Genomic DNA, 21,668 nt, shown 5'->3' on the forward strand with positions numbered 1-21,668 from the left:
GGCTCTTCTCCTCCCACGGGGACACAAAGTGAGTGAGAGTTCTCAAGGCAAGTGCTCTAGGCAGGGGGAGGGCGGCAAGGAAGACAGACGGCGTGAGACAGTGACAGCCAGAAAAGAGAAGAAGAGAAGGAAATTAAATGATACAAAACTAAGACTTTGAAGGTGTCCTCTGAAGATGACAAGGAAGGCTTAAAAAGTAGGGGACAGTGGAAGCGATGGGACCTGCTGGGAGACTGATGTTGTCACTGACATGGTTTAGAACTTGGGCACACGGTTATCATTTTAATTGGTTTTATTGTCTATAGACAGTGCAACACCCTACCTACCGCGTACTCAGGTGGGCTTCCGGCAGTGTCCGCCTGGGTCTGGCCCTGGTGCCCGGAGTGGCACGTGTGCTTCGCAGGTGTTAAAGTAACCAACAGAGGGAACCACAGAGCTCCTATGAATCCAGAAAGGCTGAAAGTAGAGCTTCCAGCCAGGAGCCTGTGAGGCCTGGAGAAAGAACATGGGCAAAAAGCACGAGATTGGGGAACAAGGCATGCCTCGTGCTCTCAACCATGATGCACCAGAGGAAGGGCAGGCAAAAGTTCTCTATTTTGGTGGTAGAATATAATAAAGTGGATTTTTAAAAATAGATTTTTAAAAATAAAAATAAAATAGATTTTAAAAAATAGAGTCTTTGTCTTAACTTTGTTTTGAGTTAAAGTTTTCATGTCAGTTAAACCTCCTAAGTATAAATGCATAGCAGGAATTCTTGCAAGAAGGATTATGTAAAGGAGAAAGCCACTGGCTGAGCACAGCGCACTTTCCCACTGGACCATCAGCTGCAGGGAGAGTTGCATGAAAGTCACACGCAGAGCCCACTGTGGCCATGAGCGACCAGCTGGGGAATCGAGGTGTTAGCTCCAAACGAGGCAGCTCTACCTCGTTGAGCCTTGGCACACATATGGGTGGTCTTCTGCTGGGTGTTGCTGGTTGTCTGAAAGGGAGAGAAAAAAGGGGGAAAGAGGGAGAAGGGAGGTAAAAAGGTAATAGAGAAAGAAGAGAAGCAAACATTGTACACCTTTAATAAGCTACAAAGCTTTTTAAAAAATAAGAACTGAGGGGCGCCTGGGTGGCTCAGTGGGTTAAAGCCTCTGCCTTCGGCTCAGGTCATGGTCCTGGGGTCCTGAGATCGAGCCGCACATCGGGCTCTCTGCTCTTCGGGGAGCCTGCTTCCTCCTCTCTCTCTGCCTGCCTCTCTGCCTACTTGTGGTCTCTCTCTGTCAAATAAATAAATAAAATCTTTAAAAAAAAAAAAAAAGAACTGAGCTTTAAAGAACAATGGAAGAAGGGCAGGGGACAGAAGACAGGTGAGGGCGCCACTGGTTGGATCCAGGCTTGAAACTGAGCTCTGAAATTAACTCCCCGTGAAATACACCAGAGACTACAGAACCTTCTCCTAAGCAGACTGAGCAACCATAAGAGACTGTCATGAGCCTCCAGAAGAAGGGGCTGTGCGCACCCCCTGGTGTTTCTTGGAGCATCTGGTAAGTGGCTGATTGGCTCCCCTCCACTCTGCCCAGTCAGATGCTAACCAGTGAGCAGAGTTTTCTGCTGCACTTTCGAAAGGACTCAGTGCTTCAGTGATTTCTGCAAAACAGAACTCTAGAACTAAAGACCCTTCAAAAGAGAGTGCATAGGGCTGCAGAAATCTTGACTGAACATGCTGATCCAGGCACTAATTCGTTTAGTCCTCGGCCTCTGGAGAGTCTTTAGGTGTGTCACTTTTTGAAAATGCCACTAGGTACGCAAAGGGGAAGCACAGCTAGTAGTCAGGGCCTGACAAAGACGCTGGAGAAATGCTCTGCCCTCTGGGCTGGGCCACCCCACCTCCTTACCTTTTAGACAACCTGACAATCATCAGCTGCGAGATCTGTGTCAGAGAAGCCCTAAACCAGGACTTATGTTCCCCATAAGAAAATATGATTCTGACACTGGAGAACCAGTGGGGCTGCTTGATCCTCCCAAGCAAAAAGATCTCTGAGTTCCTTTAAGGGATTTCACGGGTCACTGTTCTCCTCCCCCAGAGAGATCTGGGGTTAGGATGATGTCTGCTACAGCATCACCAGGACTAAATCTCTGTTGGGCAGGAAATACATCACCACTTACATCATTTTTGAGACAGTGCATGAAAAAATGCATATGGGAATAAAAAAAAATTACATAAGCAGGAAATCTCTAAAGTATAGTCTGTTCTCCCTGTGGCTCTCAATTTCCCTGGAAACCTCCCAGAAATTACTTAAAAGCCTGAGAGAACACTTACCATGTAGAGACCATGGTAAAGATTCAATTCTCACAGGAAGTTCACTTATGAAGTCCGAGAACTCCACACTGGGTTAGTTTTGACCCCACCTGTAATCAGATCTCTAACTATCTCTGTGTGTGCAGTGCCGTCAAACAGGAAAATCAGGAAGAGAACGAAAACCAAAGAAACATAAAAGGCAAGGTTTAAAAGCAAGGCTCAAACATCGAAAAGAGCAGAGTTCCTTTGAAACACAGAAAATAAAATGTGAAAAAGGCCTCTGAACTTATCAAAGGCAACCTCCATTTAACAGAAGTAAACTGAGGCCCAGAACAGTAAGTGGCCCCACAGCTACTCTCTAGCCATATGAGGTCTGTGCCTCCAACAGCCACAGTTTCCCATCCGAGACAGTATCCTCAAGCTTTGCTCTCTTGATATATGGTCAATATATGCCAAACATATCTCTGAATTATCCCTTAAAAAATTCCCCTCCACTTCCTAGAAATCAGGGTTTGCATGAAATTTGAGAGGTCATTACATTCATTCTCCTTACATTCAGCAGAGCTGAGTTTCAGAAATATAACACTCGCTTCCTTGCTTGTTTTAAGGTCTATAGAGAAGGAAAGTTCTCATTTACTTTGATATTGCCAAGATGTATCAATTCAAAACAATGTGGAAATACCTTTTATGGATAGTTCACTATGTCATGTCAAATGGGAAATATATTAATTAATCTGTCCTGGACCTCGCTCTCAAGATGTCCAAGGATGAGTAGGCGAGAGGAGGCTTGCACTAAATACTTACACTATCAGGCAGACAAGGGCCAGGAAATTACTGCAGGAGTAGAGAAGATGATGTCATTATTCCTAGCTGGGGGATGGGTAAAGGGACCAAAGGCAGCTTTGAGACTAGATTAGGGTACAAGGAGAAGCAAGGGAATTCCAAACTATAGACTGTTCAATCAAATGCAAGGCAGTAGCAAACAAGGAATTCATATGGAGAAACACAAATACTTCAGTTTTGCAAAAGAAAGCATGTAAGTTGGAGGGTTTACAAGATATAAAACTAGGAAGGTAGGTTTAATCCAGACTGCATAGAACCTCTGGAGCTAAGAAAAGATGCTTTTTCTTTCTTCATCTTGTAATTCATGAGGAATCATTTATCTGTCCATTATACATAATTTTGAAGCAACGCCTAAATAATGGGCACCAAGGAAAGGCACTAGGGATGTAAATTTGAGAAAAAAACATGGTATCCACCTTCATGGAACTTAGTCTTCATTGGGAATGACAGAGGCAATGATTACTGGACAAGAGAGTGAGAAAGGTCGTAACAGTGCGCCCAGGGTCACAGTGGAGGGCAGAAGGCCAACTAAAATTCAGACTTGGAAGGGAACAATAGGAGGTATCCCAAAGGAAGAAACTGTGACGATAAATAGTAGTTTACCTAAAAAAAAGAAGAAATGCTGGGTATTCATGTAATGTTAAAAGCATGTTAAGCACACTTCAAGGTGTGTTTAGACTATAAACTATATTTGAACCCCAAGCTATAGGAAACTATGAAATTATCTTGCCATCCAAAATTACATTTCAAGAAGATAAATCCGGCAGCATGATGGAGGGGGGGAAATGAAAACAGGAAAAACAAAGAGCAGGTAACAACAAAACGCTTTACTTCAGAATCTAGAAAAACAACTGAGGACCCAAACTGAATGAAGTTCAAATGGGAATGTCACAGAGACAGAATTCATTCAGCTGAGCAAACCAAAATCTTAACGAACAAAGGAAATGTCAGGCACCTCACAATTTAGAATGGATCAACCAAAACTAGGAGCAAGAAAGAAAAAGCAGACCCAGCAGGAAATCTAGCAGTAGGGAAATATGTAAAAGGTTCACAGAGAACAGAACCCACAAAGAAAGAAAGTGAACCTGGAAAAAAGGCACATCAAGAAAACAGCAGGAAGAAAGGTTTGTGCTCTGTGGAAGGTGGAATGACAAAAAGAAAGGCTCCTGGTGACAAAGACCAATGGTATCCCTCAAAAAAAGCAGCTCAGGAGAGATGGGAGCAGAAGACACAAAATCACAAGATATTATGAATTACTGGATTGTGAAAGCTGATTACTCTTTGGAACTCTCAAGAAATTTAACATGGGAGGATAGAAGAGAGGCTGGTTATGTGAGAAGAATCATGGGAATTTTTTTTTTTTTTTTTTTTTTTGTAGAGGAGACTTGAAAAAGGCTGTAAGTCAGAAAAAAGAATTCATGAGAGAGAGAGAAGATTTATTCATCTTATTGACAGGAGGTTCTTATTTCTAACTGAAATCTATAATCCAGATCATTTGATTTTAAAGATGAGAACATCTAATTTACCATCCTTTAAATGGTGAAGGCCTTCCTATATTTGGGGCCTGTTATTAAATCACACCTTGGTCTTCACCTCTGGGTAAAAATACCAATCCATTAGTCCTTCCTCATGAGTTTTATTTTCCAAATGTTTAATCATCTCCATGGCTTATCCTCTGTGCTCTTCTCCATATTTTATCAAGTCTTCTTTGGGGTTAAAAAAAAAAAAAAAAAAAACAGAAGAGGATGCAGCAATTTAATAAAGGCTAAGCCTAGACTGAGTTTTTAAAAAGGCAGTTATAGGATGATCCCTCTATGCCAGTAGTTTGCAAACTCTTTGTTTTGCCTTCAGAGCAAAGGAATCATTTCTTCTAATTAAATCCTCTGCAAGATAGAATGGGCTGCTCCCTTCAGAAGGAGGGTGGGCAAAAAAGAGCCGAACCCACTGGGCAGTCCCCCTCCCCATTCTGTAGAAGCTACTGCTTTCACTCCCAGCAACCCGGGGTCTGAAATCACTGTTTTGTGACATACACTGGTGTTTGTGTCCCGGTGTCATATTCGCTGTGTAAGTCACAGTATAGCAGTGCCGAACGCTGAGTGTGCGGTTTGTTAGTTTCTCAGAATATCTAGGCAAGTTATCTTTTTTTATATCATGTAAAAAAAAAAAAACAAACCTGCCTTTGTCACTATATAACACGTAGATCTATACTAAAACCTTTTCCTACTTATAAATGCTAAGCAGAAGCCTCGCTAAATCACCCCAGACACGAGGGACCTCTTTTCTAAAGAGCTGAATGAGAGAGCAAACCAAATGCAAACTCTGGAAGCCAGGTCACTGATAAGCACAGACACCACAGGACACAAATACATGTTCCTTCAAATAAACATTTCTTTTTCCCTCCCAAGAAATGTCACCATTAATAAAACTCTTTCTCTACTAAATACCCTAGAAGCACTGCACTCCAGAATGCACGAGCTGTAAAAAAGTGATAGAAAAGAATCACACAAAGTATATTTGTTCACTTTGGTACTAACCTAATAAATTTAACAGCCAGGCCCAGGTCAGCTATACAACAAGTTCCATTTTTCTTCACCAGGATGTTCTTACTTTTCAGGTCTCGGTGGGCGATTGCCGGTTTGCCTTGGGTGCTAAAGATTTCTGTGTGTAAGTGACACAGGCCACTGACAGAAGAATAGGCTAACTTCAGCATCGATTTTGTATCGAGGGTGGTGGACTTCAGGTAATCATAGAGGGAACCGTTTTCATGATAGTCTGTGATTAGGTACAACTGGGTCCAGGACCCTGTCCCTTTGATATCTGCAGCAATGAACCCTAAAAGGAAGAAAGACAAAAAAGTTTGAACCCAAGCATGTTCTGAACAATATCAAGCATAATTCATACCCCCAAACATCGTTCTTTGTCACAGGTATCTTTGTTGGGCATTTCATTTGGCTTTACGATTATGCCCATGACAGTACTGAGTTATTAAAACCAATTAAAGGCAATCCAAACAGTAGAGGGAAGGGCGCCTGGGTGGCTCAGTGGGTTAAAGCCTCTGCCTTCGGCTCAGGTCATGATCCCAGGGTCCTGGGATCAAGCCCCGCATCAGGCTCTCTGCTCAGCAGGGAGCCTGCTTCCTCCTCTCTCTCTGCCTGCCTCTCTGCCTACTTGTAATCTCTGTCTGTCAAATAAATAAATAAACAAAATCTTAAAAAAAAAAAAAAACAGTAGAGGGAGAGAGCATTAAGAGTCTGTACCTGAAAACATGATCCCTTCCTGGTCGGTAGTTGATATCTAAGTTATTTTTATGGTCACAGTAAATAGCTCAGGCATCGTAGTTATACATAAGACACTGTTTACAAAACAGGGTCTTGAGTTGGGGCACACACACTTTCTACTTGAATGATTCAGCTACATCATTGCTAACTTGAGAGATTTTTTTTTTTTTTTAACTCAGTTCTCCATATATAAACTCTGGCTATATATAAACCCTGCAGATAAAACCTCTAGAACTTTTCACAACATTTAACTGTGTGCTCCTTCAAATCCCTAAGAAACCCTAAGAAATGCTGGTGTTACATTTGCATTTCCTGTTCCTGAAGAAAAACACGGCCCATTTCCAGCCCACGAATCATTCACAGAAGTGCCTTAGTCATTCCTCCTGTGAGGTCTCCCATTAGAGGCTTGTGACGTTCTTGGGCTTAGGCCAAGAAGCCAACGTCTATATATTTCATAACAGGTCTAGACAGATGAGTTCATGGGCAGATGTGAACAGAAACTGGAGGAAAGCAAGGGAACCCTGAACACTGCCGCACCGACTCACCCAGAATGTTTTCATGCCTCATCAACACTGTCTGATATATTTCTGTCTCTCGGAACCAGCTGGCTTCCTCTGTGGTGAAGAACACTTTCACAGCTACCTTTTCGCCACGCCACTTTCCCATCCAAACTTCCCCATAGCGACCTTTTCCAATCTGTTTCACCATCTGAATCTGCTTAGCTATAGTCCTTTGGACCTGTTAAATCCCAAAACACACTGTTAGTGTATTCACAGCACTACAGATTTGTTTAATCTTCTTCTTTCTTTTTTCCTCCAGAGAAGACACAATTACTGCACGCAAAATATATTTAGCTGGTAGTTTTTCTTTATATAGACACGTTACTTGTATTTATTTATTCATTTATGTTGCCCCCTTTTAAATGTATTTGAAACTGACTGTGGGTTCTCAATGTTTGAATTATTGCTTCCACATTAAATATTTCCTCTTACCTATTATAATATTCGGGGGGGGGGGGGGGGGAGAAAGCCCTGAATGGGTTCACAGTCATTGGCAGAATAGAATACTTTTCACATCCACTTCTGCAGTGGGACACTGTGAAGGGACTCATCCACTATGCACTTGATTGTGGATGAAATACAATGAAACAAAATTGTAATGCATTGTTGGACACCCCAAAAATAAAGGGAATCTCCCAGTAGAAAGGGGAGGATAGGGGGGAGGGCGGGGAGAGGGAGGGAGGGAAGAGCTGAGGTCAGAGCAGGGAATAGTAAGCATTAAGAATCCGCAAAAAGCTAGGTTGCTATCTGGGAGAGGAAGAACACCAGCACTGGGATCCAGGATCGAAATCCTGAACTCCTTAAAAGTAAAGAAACTGAACCTGGCTTCAGCATGAAGCTGGGACCATGGAGGGACACTAAATTTGCCAGAGGTTGGTAGCACACCATGGCTCTCAGCAAAAACAAATACAAATCCTCTCCTGAGAATCTTATTGGCCACCACTGCAGCCAGATGCATTAGATACCTTGAAGGAACACTTGCCACCACACAACTTGATTATGGTAAAATATAAGAAATAAAAAACTGATGAATTATTGACCTCACAAAGGAATACAGGAAATTCCCCAAGGCAGGGAGGAAAGGGTTAGCAAGGGGAGGGAGAGGAGAAGAGGGGAGGGGAGGAAGGGATGGGGAGGGAAGTACTCGGAGGAAAGGAAGGAAGGGAGAGAGGAAAAGAAGACCCCATAGAATAAATTCCTTAAATCAAAAGGAAACAGCCACCATAAATAAGAGTCAAGAAAAACAACCCAGGGAGGTTGAACCCCATCAGATTACAGATACTGGAATTCTTAGCTATAGAATGCCAAGGGATACTATATGCAATATGTAAAGAAACAGAAGATAAAATGAAAAGAGGGAAACAGCAAGAAATTGTTGAAAATTAAACGATGAAGTGAAATGGTTACTTGCCAAGGTCAAGAATGTAAACTGTACAGGTAGAGGAAAAAGAGGTTAGATCTGGAGAGAAAGTTAAGCTGGAAGAGCGCTGTGAAGACTTACAGAGAGGTAGAGCAAGGAGAGAGAAAACAGGCAAGGAAGTGGCCTGCAGGTCAAATGTCCCTTCACATACGATTGCAGCCCATCCGCACTCACAGCAAAATATCTGAAGAACTCCATGACTGACATGGCTGAATCCTGATGACAACTGGCCTAACTTGGGAAGCATATATAAGGAACCTAGCACAGAACTCTTAGAAGATCTGTTCAGAAAACTGGATTGCACTCTTCTCAGAGATGCGCTTCCCATCAAGTAAAGCTGCAGTGTCTCCTTCTGTTTTTACACTTTGAAGGACTATGTGACCTACACTGAATCTACCCAGATAACCCACAGTAATCTCATCTCAAGGTGAGCTGACCAGCAGCCAGTAAGTCTCCTTTGCCAGGTAAAATAGCAGATTCCAGGAATTAGGCCATTTGGGGGGTCATTAGCATGCCTACTGCAGATGTCTACCAGGGACGGTGGGTCCTATATTTGCATAATAGATGATTTTATTAATTCAAGAGGTAATACTAACCACTGCCAGAGCCATTAACAGCACCAATATCAGACTGGAAGCTTTTTGGGAAAAGATAAAATCTTTTTTTTTTTTTTTAAATGTTATCTTCTAGAAAGAAGGATTAAAAAATCAAAAAGCATTGCTGACATGCAATTCAGCCACTTAGTCTGAAGGAAGTAAGGAACAATTTAGGAGTCAAACATGCCATACAAGGAAATGTTCAGTGTATTTCCATTTTCTAAATGGGGGAACAGAAGCATCAAGAGCACTAAGCACTAAGCAGAGGAGAGCCAAATCTGCTAGCAGTTAAATTGCGGACTTGAGAGGAAACTTCCCACATTTATTACAGAAATATTATATTTAATTTACAGATGTTACAAAGCATTGCTTATGTAAATTTATGGAGCATTTCCTAACACAAACAGTTTTGTATTTGCTTCTTTTCTAGCAATAATATATCTTCTTATAATTTAATGAACGTACTAATGAAATTGGCAACGCTTGAAAGACTAGGAATTTATCTCAAAGATAAAAAGTGTCACTAAATTATATTCAGAAATTTAAAGTGTACTTTTGGTTTGAGACTTATCGTAACATCTAAGGAGGAAAACACTGGCAAACAAGCAGGTTTCAGTTCCGAGAGCATAAACATTTGATTTGTTAATACTAGAAAGGATATTCATATTTGTACTTTTCTTTAAAAAAAAAAATTACAATCCAGGTTTCTAAATGTGAGAATTGTATCTGCTATATATTAAATTAAAAAAAAACATTTGATAATAAAAACTTCTACATAAAAAAAAAAATCTACATCCTACATAGTATCAGTTGGCTCGTAATGACTACCTCACTACTTGCTTTCTGTCCTATCACCCAGCGAGGACATATTAATCAAAGAGAACATTGTTTCACTTATGCAAGATGGGTCAGGCCTAGGGATCTGCTGCACAGCATAGTGCCTACAATTAACAGTAGCAGGGTATTGTATTCTTAAAATTGAAAGAGTAGATCTTACGTTATGTGTTCTTACATGTAAAATTAAAAAAGAACAAAAAATAAAGAGGGCAGAAGGAAACTTTTGCAGATTATGGATATGCTCATGGCATAAGTTGGGGGTATAGTTTCATCAATGTATACTTATCCCCAAACTCTTCCAGCTGCACACACCAAATACATACTTCTATACATTAAATACATATAGGTTTTCTATCTTAATAAAGTTATAATTCTTGCCTTGAGATTAAAAAAAATTTTTTTAGTACTAAAATAAAAGGTCACCAAAACAATCAAGTAAACATGATATCCAAAGTCAGAACCAGACAATAAAGATGAGGAAAATTAAAAAAAAAAAAAAATGAGGAAAATCAATCTTAAGAGTTTGTGAAGGAAAATAGTTCCATTAAAATTGTTATTTTCCATCCCATCAATCTTTTTGCATGGTCTATAAAGGAACCAAATGCTTTTTTCATTAAAACAAGTGCCTTGGATGCGTTCTATGTTTTCTTCAAGGTTGGCAGTGCGGACCATCAGAAAATTAAATCTCTCATGAATGGAAAAGCCAGGACTTTGCCCTGAAACATAAGCTCTCCAGCTGAAATGCGGTATTCTTCCCCTGTAGAAATACTCAGATCCCAGTCGATTGTAATACTTTTGCCTTCAAACACCAAGCCAAAGTTTGGTAATGCTATCCTTACTGAAAACAGAGGGGAGATGGTCCCACGTTTACTGTTTTCTAATCTGCTCCTTATCAGAATGTCTAACCATACACTTACATTAAAAAACAATCACCTTACCCCCAGTATGTCAAAATGTTATCAGGAAGCCCTGCATCTGAGATCTGATGTCTAATCCACTACGCAGAGCTCCTCTTTGTCTGCTACCCTATCCATTTCAGTAAAATGAAACCCTGTGGTTATGCACATTTCCTCTCAGAAGGCATTTCCTTTAAATTTGAGACATGTTCTTCTCATACCAGCAGAGGGAGGCCTGATCCACTTCCTGAGCTTTGAGACTGCTCAATTAAGTCTCTCAGGGATTCTCCAGGAGGAATGTACGTTTCATCCTGCTCTAGCCCGATGCTGTACCGAGGTCTGGTTTCTTGTCTTTTATACCTAAAGACGCACAGAAGAAGGTAATTAAGATACTGAGTTGTAGCAATGGGAGTAAAACACTGCAGATAAAACAGTAATCACAGCAGATGTCATTTTAGCACAAAAGAAGATAAATTTTTAGTATTCATTATCCTTCATTATCATTTCTAAAATACAAATCATAATTATTTTGCTAAACTATTTTTAAGTCAACTACATGTTTTTACTTGATCTCAACCATCTATAATTCTTCTCCATTCAACGGCCTATTTGCTGGCAAGGATTCCAAAAATATTTCTATATAGCTTCAATACTCATTCCCTAAAATTTTTCCCTTTAAGGTGTTTAATTAAAGATGAATATTTAGCATTTACAGAAGACATAAAAGCTAACTCTCTCATCTCAGGCAATGTATAAAGCAATAATATAAATAAATGAAATAAATTTCAACTTCAGAAACATTTTGTCAATAATTATGCTTCCAATTAGAAATGAATTTACTTGAATCAACTCCTACTTGCAGAACAGTATCATAAATGAGTGTTAAAAAAAAGCAAATGTAAAAATTTAAACGTCCTTGATATATCACAGAATAGAAAATAAGTTCTTAGGTGTATGAAAATAATTCATAACTGTCACTTAACTTCAATAGTCAAGTTTATCTGAATAACTAATTTATATATTAGTTGAAAATTCTCCCATATTAAAAGGAAATTGTTAGCTAGGGAAATAAGGGATTACTGGAGTGATTCTCAGTTCAACATGGCCATTTCTCCACTCAGAATCAAACCTTAGTAACAACTAGATCCTGAATTCCTTAACTACCCTAAATTCCCTAAGAGTGAAATTTACCTGGGTGACTTTGATGTCTGAAGCAGAAATGAGACAGCTTCATTAAGACAAATATCTATCAATAGCCACTGATATTAACAGGGAAATCTAAGATTTAATTAAGTCAAAGAAAGTGGTGGTGAAAAACGTTAACTGGTAGAACAGTCATGTGAGGCCGATATTTTAAACTCAAAATTCTACATCTAGATGTTGGAAACTTACCTGAAGTAACAGAATAAAATAATAAGGACCAATAGCAGACTACAGACGGTTACAGATATAAGTAAGGCCTTGTGGTGTATAGGTCCGTCAACAAAATCTGAAATTAAAAAGAAGAGGAGCCATAATACGGAGGATATTTTCACTTGAAAATTAGGAAGCAAATCTTTCCTAAAAGTGTTGGCTAAGCCCCATATGCAAGATGTCCCAGGTCCTTTTAATCTGCTTACAGAGAAGAACAATATGGTGTATTGCACAGTAAATATATACACATATATTCAAAATTATTAGAAGCTCAACTAGTGTGAAACATAATTCATGTAGGCACTTGTTTCTTGTTTCAAGAGCATGCATTTCTTCCCCTCTGGAAGGAACAGGCTTGACACAGAATAGAAGTACAGAGTATGAACAAATGAAAATGGATCAAGGCCTCCAAAATGTAGGTATGTGGTTCATCTTTATCTCAGATCCAGCTGATGGGTTTACAGGTTTTTCTCATGTGGTTTCTGAAGTGTTCCATATCATGAGTTTGGGCAAAAAATCCTGATCTATATTCTTTGTACATGAAACACACACAGTCATCTTATGATGGGTACAAATCAACAGGATTTCTCAAAGGTTGCTGAATACAAAATATATGGACGTGCACTGCTTTAAACAAAGATGCCTTTCAAAACCACATAGTTAACTTTTCCATAAACTGCATCATATTTTAAAAGAATGGGCATGTGCTACTCAAAGAATTATTGTGTGATCCTTTTATAAAACAAGTTATTAAATATTATTCATGTTGTTTTAACTCCAGTTCTTGACAAATCAGATTTACCTGCAGCGTGACTTCTCAAGCTTCATATAAATAAGAGTAACCTGGAGAGCTTTATACAAATGCATATTTGCTGAATTCAGCCTCAGAGATTTTTATTCTGAGTATTTTATTTTTTATAATCATCCCAGGTGATTTATATGCAAAGAGTTTCTGAAACATATTTTGAGAAAACTGACCTAAAACCAGGTGCACTTATGTAGTAACAGAATTAGCAGTGTTCTTATTATGGGCACCATATACCCTTGAGAAAGTGATTACTGTTATTTAATTTTTAAAGGTATTACTCTAATTTATTACTTCAGTTACTATGAATAAGAAATTTTCCAACAGTGCTGTATACTTTTAAGTGCATGGCTACCTAAACATTTCGGCTGGGGACCTTATCCTATTCAAAGTAACAATTTTTTTAAAAGATTTTATTTATTTATTTGACAGAGAGAGATCACAAGTAGATAGAGAGGCAGGCAGAGAGAGAGAGAGAGAGAGAGAGGGAAGCAGGCTCCCTGCTCAGCAGAGTGCCTGATGCGGGGCTGGATCCAAGGACCCTGAGACCATGACCTGAGCTGAAGGCAGAGGCTTAACACACCGAGCCCCAGTGTAATATTTTTTTCACTCAAAAGTTTACATATCCCATGAAACTAAAAAGCACCAACTAATGAAATCAATAAAACCGCCACCATCTCATTATTTAAGAAAATTACAACATTTTAACCTATGCCTTTGCAGTATCATTTCAATGAACAGAAAAAAAAAATTTATTAGCAAAATATCCCACAAGGCGGCCTTATATACGCTCATGTCCATAGCAGATTTATTCACAACAGCTAAAACATGGAGGAAGACCAATTGTCCACTGACAGATGAACGGTAAGCAAAATATGGTATATGTACATATACGCACGGACTACTGTTCAACCTTAAAAAGGAAGTAAATTCTGACATATTTTACAACATGGTGAATCTGAGGACATTATACCAAGGGAAATAAGCCAGTAATAAGAGGACAGATATTGTGTATGATTCCACTTCTATGAGATACTTAGAGTAGTCAAAATCAAAAGACAAAAGATATAAAAAAGGCACAGATCATACAACTTTTTTGTTGTTGTTGTTAATGAAAATGACAAACGTCACATCACACACATCTCAGGGTCCACTAAAATATGGAAAAGTGGACCAAACATAAACTGACACAGGACATGAAATGACATAGTATTTCATGGACTTCTATAGGAGATTGAAAACAGAACTGTAATATGATTACTAAAAATGCTCTTTATTCAGAAAAACTGAAATATACCGGCAAGTTATCACCCAATGCAGGAAAATGGTCCAAATGGTCGTTGCCAGGAGCTCAGAGGAGTTAATGTTTAATGGGTATAGAGTTACAGGTTGTAAGATGAACAGAGCTATGGAGATGGAGGAGGGTGATGGCTGTATAACATTATGAACATATTTAATACCACTGGACTATCCACTTCAAATTTCGATAGTAAATTTTATGGTATGTGTATTTTACCACAATAAAAAAAAAAACTTAGGAAAAAAAACACTGTTGCTCGCTAGATTATTTTCATTGGTAATATTGTGAATATTTTCCAAAACAATAAATTTTTCCCATGACATGAGTTTTAAAGACCACATAGTATATACACAGACACATCCTAATTATAAAGTGAGTCTTCTGATAATATATATTTAGAAGATTGTAAAGATTTTTCTATAATACATCCTTGCTGTAATATATAAAATTTTGTGGACACTCTTAAAGGTACATCACTGCACATGTCAGTGATTATTTCCTTAATCTAGATTTCTAGAAGCATAATTATTCAAAGAATATACATTTTAAGGTTTTTCATACATTTTGTCAAAATATCCTTTAAAAAAGATTACAATAGTTTCTATTTCACCATCAGTGTGAACATATGTTTTAATTATGTTGAAATAATTTCAGTCTTATAGAAAACCTGTAAGGATAAAGAACTCTAATGTGCCCTTCCCAGAGAATTACCATTTTTAAAATTTTACCTTATTTGCTTTGTAATTCTCTTGCTCTCTCAGTATGGGTATCTGTGTGTCTGTCTATATATATACAAATATATACATATATATATATTTGCATTCATATTTATATTTATTTATATGGATGGTTTGTAGATCATTTGAAGTTACAGATATAATGTTCCTACCCATAAACACTTCAGGATGCACTTCCTAAAAACAAGGACATTGTTTTGCAAAATGGCAATGAAATTATCAAAATGAAGAAATTACCATGAACATATAAACTGAAAATAAATCTTACTTTAAAATATCTGGATTTTTGTTATAAATTAAAATCCACAGGTCTTTATACTAAATTCCAAGTCCAAATCCTGTTACGATTAATGTGGTAATTTACTTACCAGCCTAGAACATATGTTTAACAATTACTTATGATCTACACTACTTATAAAATATTAATGGAAGTAGTCTGCCTCCAAAAAGACTAAGTAAGAGGCCATTAAAGAAAAGCAGTTTGATATCAACAACTTCATAAACAGTGCCAATGGTCCAGATAAAAAGGAGTTCAGGACCTTGACCCATTTTTTGGACAGGTCCAAAAAACCATTCGGGCTCAAAAGACCACAGAGATTGTATAAAGTAGCACATGCATGTCTGGAAAGTGTTACTTAGGAAATCCTGAAAATAATTTGCAGACTCTTAAAGAGGCCAAGGTTTTTATCTAATGAACTGTTTAACAAAATTTCCCTCCATTAGGCTGTAGGCAATAAAGCCCAGGTGAGCACAGTCCCTCTGAGGGGGAGAGCCCAGTCCGCGGTGTTTACACACGGGCAGGTGCACAGAAGCCACGGCGCACGTGCACATACGTGCAAACATGGTCGCTGGAAACTTCGCATAAAACGTGTTTCCAATTTTAAGGATAACAAAAGCAAAAAGCCTTAGTTTGAAAAAAAAGGAGAGAGAGAGAGAGAGAATGCTGGATACAATTAAAACTGCAAGAACTAACCACTTAAGCACAATGGATAACCAGTATCTGCATAGAGAACATTTTGTCATCCAAGTGATTAATTGCATTGAACCTCTCAGCCTCACTGCCTCTTACTTTCCATGTAAGAGCAGAATACACTCTGAATTCATAGAACACTGTATCACCCATCTTATTTGATATCTGATTTATGAGAGCAACGAGACTAGAAAGCATCTAAGGGATTCTTTCCTCAAGCATCACATAGTTTTTTCCTCAAGCTAGCATTAGCTCCCATTTTCCTTTTCTTTGCCCCAATAACCCTATTCCCTGCAACCTCATCTACTGCCTCCTTGTCTTCCGACATGAATATGCGATCCTTATCAATAAACCTTTTGTTTCTGTTGGTCATGCTGGTCATGTTTTAATGTGCCATTACCTGTGCTCAGAGCATTAACAATGTAAACATTCAAGTCACTGCCAGAGTCTCGGAAAGTGGAAAGCGAACCCATCCAGATTCCTATCAGGAAAAGAACAGAGCGCACAGTTCTCTCCGGGACAGCAGATTTTTACCGGCGCTGTCACTCCAGCTGCTCAAGGAAGTAGAACAGAGAAGCCTCCAGGGAAGTCTGGCTCAGTCTTAGAAGCAAGTGAGAATCACCGGTGGTTTTTTAACAAGATAGCATTCTGTCACTACTTGTCTCTTCTCTAATCAGTAAGCAGTTTCTAACTGTTAAAAATGGCAGGGACTGTTTTCTGTTTGTTTGTTTGTTTAATAAGGCCATAAGACGGTTCCTAATTGCAATAAGAAATAGAAGAAAAAAACCCTGTAGCTAGAACAGATCTTGGAAATAAGATTGCCCAAAGACATCTCTGCATGTGTTCTCAATATTATAATCATGGATAAATTAGAGACATCTTTCAATTAATAAAGCACAAAACACCTGAAAAGCATATTTTTATCAGAGGATTTTAGTCAACAAAGAATATTGTAAAAGTAATTACTTTCATCTTACACTGGGATTCTTTCTTATAGTAACATCTATAAATAAATTGACTGTAACAATAAAGACAATTTTCTAGTTATTTTCCTGAATAAAAATATTTAGGATTATATTTCTTGGAAACACAGTTGGTTAAGACAGATTTTGTTAATGGTAACTTTATTATTATTTTTTCTTATTTTTACATGCAGGTGACATACAATGTACGTTAGTTTCAGTGATTCAGCAGTTCTGGACCTTTAAACTGTGCTCACCAGGATAAGTGTAGTTACCACCTGCGCCATACGATGTTGTTACAGTATTGACTAAACCTGCCATAGTGTACTTTTCATACCCATGACTCATTTATTTTGTAACTGGAACTCTGTGTCTCTTAATCCCAATCAGCTATTTGACCCATCCTCCCAATCCCCTTTTTTCTGGCAATCACCAGGTTGTTCTCTGTATTTATGATGCTGAGGACAGAATTTTTATATCCAGATTACTGTGTTCCATTGAGAAAGAAAAAGACTAATTATTTCTAAATTCCTTTCATCTGTCTCAAATACAAAATTACCTAGAAATAGTTAGGAGCTAAACATTCCAAGACATGCTAGAGCTATTCTCCAGCAAGGAAGTTAAGCCTAGACTCTCCTGCATTGGTTCACACTGCCAAAGGCATAATATATGTATCAAATGGAAAATTTTGAAACTCATCTTTGCATCTTTGCATTCTGGACATTATTATATACGCAATCTATCTGTGTTGTGACGAACAAGGGAGAGGTTTCATTGCTTAAATAACTTATCTACAGACTTCGATTTCTAATCGGCAATATCTAAGCTAAGGAACAGCATTTTAAAGCAAATCTGTAAGCTGCTCGGGATATACTTTTTAACAGAGTAGGAAAATAAGATAAATTTTAACTCTGGAAGTTCTGTGCTGTAGTTTGACTTAAACTACATGGAGATTAACGTATTTCAAAACGGAATGTTATTTCTGATAGATTTTCTATGAAGTATATAGGTAGTATATATGAGGAATTACTCTATTTTAACACACAAACATGTCCATTTCAAAAAACCATATAAACTTTCTTTGTTTTTACAAAAGCCAAATTAGAGGATCCCATTTAATAGAGCAACAACTTCTATTCAACACCGTTCACTTCTAAAAGTGCTCATTTAAAAAAAAAATTAAACAAAAATAAGTCACTTGGAGGGGGGGGACTCTCATCAATTTCTCCTGCCTACACACAATTCCAAGAGAGCATTTTACTCACAGTATCTTGGTCAAACCATCTGATGCTGAGAGTCCAGACACACATCATTCCTCCCAGCATTCTGGTGCCCTGATCAGCTCTGCAGGCAAGAAGCCAGACAGCACGGCAGCACCACCTTTCCCTAGAAGCCTTTCCATCAAAACAGACATTGCTTCCGACTCTTAGCACCAGCTGCAGTGTTACTCGGGCTGCTCAGATCATATTTTACTGTCTATGTGAAGGTGCTGCATTTGATCTAATAACTTTCCATATTTCTGCCTTTGAGAGAAAGAACGTTATCCTAGGATGTTCTGCTTTTCTGGTGCTGAAAGGGAATAACCAAAAGCAAAAGGAAGACCAGTATTCACCGAAGAATTTAAACGGTGTACTGGCTGCCCTTCACCTTTTCTTTCAAAACAGAAGATGACAAATGAAATTTCAAGGACATAAATACATGTTGATAAGTACTTGTTGCATGAGATTGTATATCTCTAATTTCCTGCTAAATGTACCTAAGTTAAAAAAAAAAAAAGAGTCTGAGAAAATTCTAGATTAGTAGAAAAGATTTTGTTTTTAATAAGGACAATTTATTTGTGGGTTTTTACCGCTATACTTAGTACTTCTCTGATCTCTAGTAATGAAACCTCGCCTAAGCTGTTATGGAGTATCTAGTAATACAGATGTTTTGCAGTGTGGTTGTTCATTTACCTTTTTTGGAAGAGCAATTATGTAAGAACAAGAACAACCACCACCAAAATGGCAAGCTGGATATTTTACCTTTCTAGTCTTCTGAAAAGGTCTCTACTTTCTAGTCATCTGACATACAGATTTATAATGAATCTGCTATAATAATACATAATAATCTACTAGGCAATGCTAAGTACAGGGGTTCTCAAAGAGTAGTTTCTGGACCAACAGCATCAGCAACACCTGGGAACTCCTGAGAAATGCAAATGAATGGGGCCCACTCAGATACACTGAATCAGACTCTGGGTGGGGCCAGTAGTATGTGTTTTAATAAGCCATCCAGGTGAATTCTGTTGCATCTGAAGTTTGAGAATCACTGGCAACCACACAAGTGGGACGTAGTAAATGGTAATTTAGAAGGACGGGAGGGGGAAGAATGAGCCAGCACATGCTAGCACACAGGAGAGAGAGAGCAACCCCTGATACCATATCCTAAGAATAGAGAAAATGCTAATTTAATAAATAAAGCAAAGCAAATATAATAAACAGAAGGCTTTAATGTAAAATTGCTTATTGATTATTAGGTGCCATGGCTAACCATTATTTTCCATTATTTTATTTAGAGTTTCCTCACTCTTACAAAAGGAAAACTTTTTTTTTTTTTTTTTTTTTTTGAGAGCGTCATTCAGAAGTCTCTGAAGAAGATGCCGTGAGATGACACCACTGGCCCATTTCCTCTCTACTACTTTAGCTAGGTAACCTTCACAGAGTACTTAACCTTACTGTTCCTCTGTTTCCTTGTCTGTGAAATGGGGATAATAACCACAATGCCTTCTTATCAGGTTATGAGGATTCGGTAAGGTAGCATATATAAGGTACTTAAAAGAGAGCCATAGAAAGTAAGCACCCCATTCTCATTAGCAAATATCTCAATTATGAGAATGATTTTCATAGCCCTTAGGCCAGAAAATCAGCCTGGGTTCTGAGCTCTAAAGGGCCCCACTCTGACTCCCTCCACCCATGCCCCTTTCCATTAAGCAGTGGCTCCACAGGACACAAGGGGATGTGTCCGCCCCGAACTTGTCCTATCCCACTCTTCTTTTAAACCACTGGCCATGGCAGTGTTTATGGTGGAGGTTAAAGGGAAAAAAAAAAAAAAAAAGGAAACAGCAGCTTTATGGTAGAGCTATGTTAAAAAATGTCAGTATTCGGGGTGCCTGGGTGGCTCAGTGGGTTAAAGCCTCTGCCTTCGGCTCAGGTCATGATCCCAGGGTCCTGGGATCGAGCCCCGCATAGGGCTCTCTGCTCAGCAGGGAGCTTACTTCCCTTCCTCTCTCTCTGCCTGCCTCTGCCTACTTGTGATCTCTGTCAAATAAATAAATAAAATCTTTAAAAAAAAAAAAATGCCAGCATTCTCAGACTGCAGCCTGCAGGGACTTTTAACTGGACCCCAGAATGACTGCACGGATGGGATATGCAGAGAACTCGCCTAGGGACTACCTGGGATCCTCAAAGTTCAGAGCAGTAAATCTTAATGCCACTAAACTCCACCCATGCCTACCACCTTTCATAATTTTCAGCATTTTGCATCAACCATCCCTACGTCCTCCTTCCCATACTGCTCTAAAACAAGGATTATGCTGCTGCCTTTCTATTCAAAGCCTCTTCACTCTGTTCTCTAGAGACTTATTCGACTATTTTTAAAAGTCCCTACATTCTCAACCTCCTCAGAGAACAGTCCCTCATCTGCTTAGTGCTAAGTAGAATCTGGCTCCATCTACAGGACAATATGCGCACTGCAGCCCTCTCAGCAATAGGAAGAAACCGAATTTTCCTAAACCCTACTTCAACTTCTAGAACTCAGCACCTTCACTTTCATGTAAGCAACCTTTTCCCCTGGAGGGAAGAGATCCTAAAATCTAACACTTCTACCTTCACATCCAGCCACTTCCTACCCTCCTCCCTCCCCCATTCCTAATACGTGAGCCCTTATACCAGTGCTGTTCAAAACAGTGTCTATAGACCACCAACTTTCTGCAACTGGTCCACAAGGAAATGCCTAGGAAACCTGAAAGTAAACATTTAGAACTTTACAGCAATTTGACATCAGACTTCTCTTTGAACAAGGTGTTATCAAACTCACATGGTGAGGCACAAGTGTGCTAGCGATATCCTCTAAAGGTCCTACTTTTTTCCACCAAAGTATTAACCAAACTGTAACGCGCATACAAATCACTTGAGGAGTACCGTTAAAAAGTAAGTCTGGTAGTAGGGGGTGGGCCAGAGATTCCACATTTATTTAATTTTTATTTATTTATTTATTTACTTATTTATTTGAGAGAGCTCAAGCGAGTTGGAGGGAGGGGGAGAGGAATGGGGAGAATCCTAAGCAGGGTCCACTCTCAGCATGGAGCTCCACGCCCCGCTCTATCTCAAACCCTGAGATCATGACCTGAGCCAAAATCAAGTGTCAGACACCTAACCTTAACTGAGCCATTCAGGCGTCCCGAGATTCCACATCTCTAATGAGTTCCAAGTGATACTAATGAGCAGATCTACAGACCTACTTTAAATAATGAGGTTTTTAGACAACTTAATTACGAGATTTTCTCCAATCAGCTATGCTGTTTGCTATGCCTGTATTTTGCAAATGCCTCTCAAGTATTGCAAACCGAACCTCTGCATTCACTACTGCCTCTGTTTAGAGTCACCACTACTAAGAGACTGTGCAAATTTGGGAAAATTAGGTAAACTCCCTATGCTGCAATTTCCTCATTTTTTTTAAAGATTTTATTTATTTATTTGAGAGTGAGAGGGAGAACAGAGAGAGAGTGAG

The 21,668-nt window shown here is 38.9% G+C and overlaps 1 protein-coding gene across 3 annotated transcripts in view; it reads right to left on the minus strand.

Annotated features, from left to right (window-relative positions):
- BMPR1B (bone morphogenetic protein receptor type 1B) overlaps nt 1-21,668 on the minus strand; it is a 151,885-nt gene that overhangs the window by 10,930 nt on the left and 119,287 nt on the right. For all 3 annotated transcript variants that reach the window (XM_032861412.1, XM_032861408.1, XM_032861404.1), the window contains 4 exons: nt 12,107-12,203; nt 10,936-11,074; nt 6,951-7,143; nt 5,662-5,959 (listed from right to left, as the gene is read on the minus strand). In XM_032861412.1, the coding sequence (XP_032717303.1) occupies nt 5,662-5,959; nt 6,951-7,143; nt 10,936-11,074; nt 12,107-12,203 (727 nt within the window). The remainder of the gene's footprint in view (nt 1-5,661; nt 5,960-6,950; nt 7,144-10,935; nt 11,075-12,106; nt 12,204-21,668) is intronic.

The sequence above is a fragment of the Lontra canadensis genome, unplaced genomic scaffold, assembly GCF_010015895.1.
Source record: "Lontra canadensis isolate GAN:19392208 unplaced genomic scaffold, GSC_riverotter_1.0 scaffold1, whole genome shotgun sequence".
Taxonomy (NCBI): Eukaryota; Metazoa; Chordata; class Mammalia; order Carnivora; family Mustelidae; genus Lontra; species Lontra canadensis.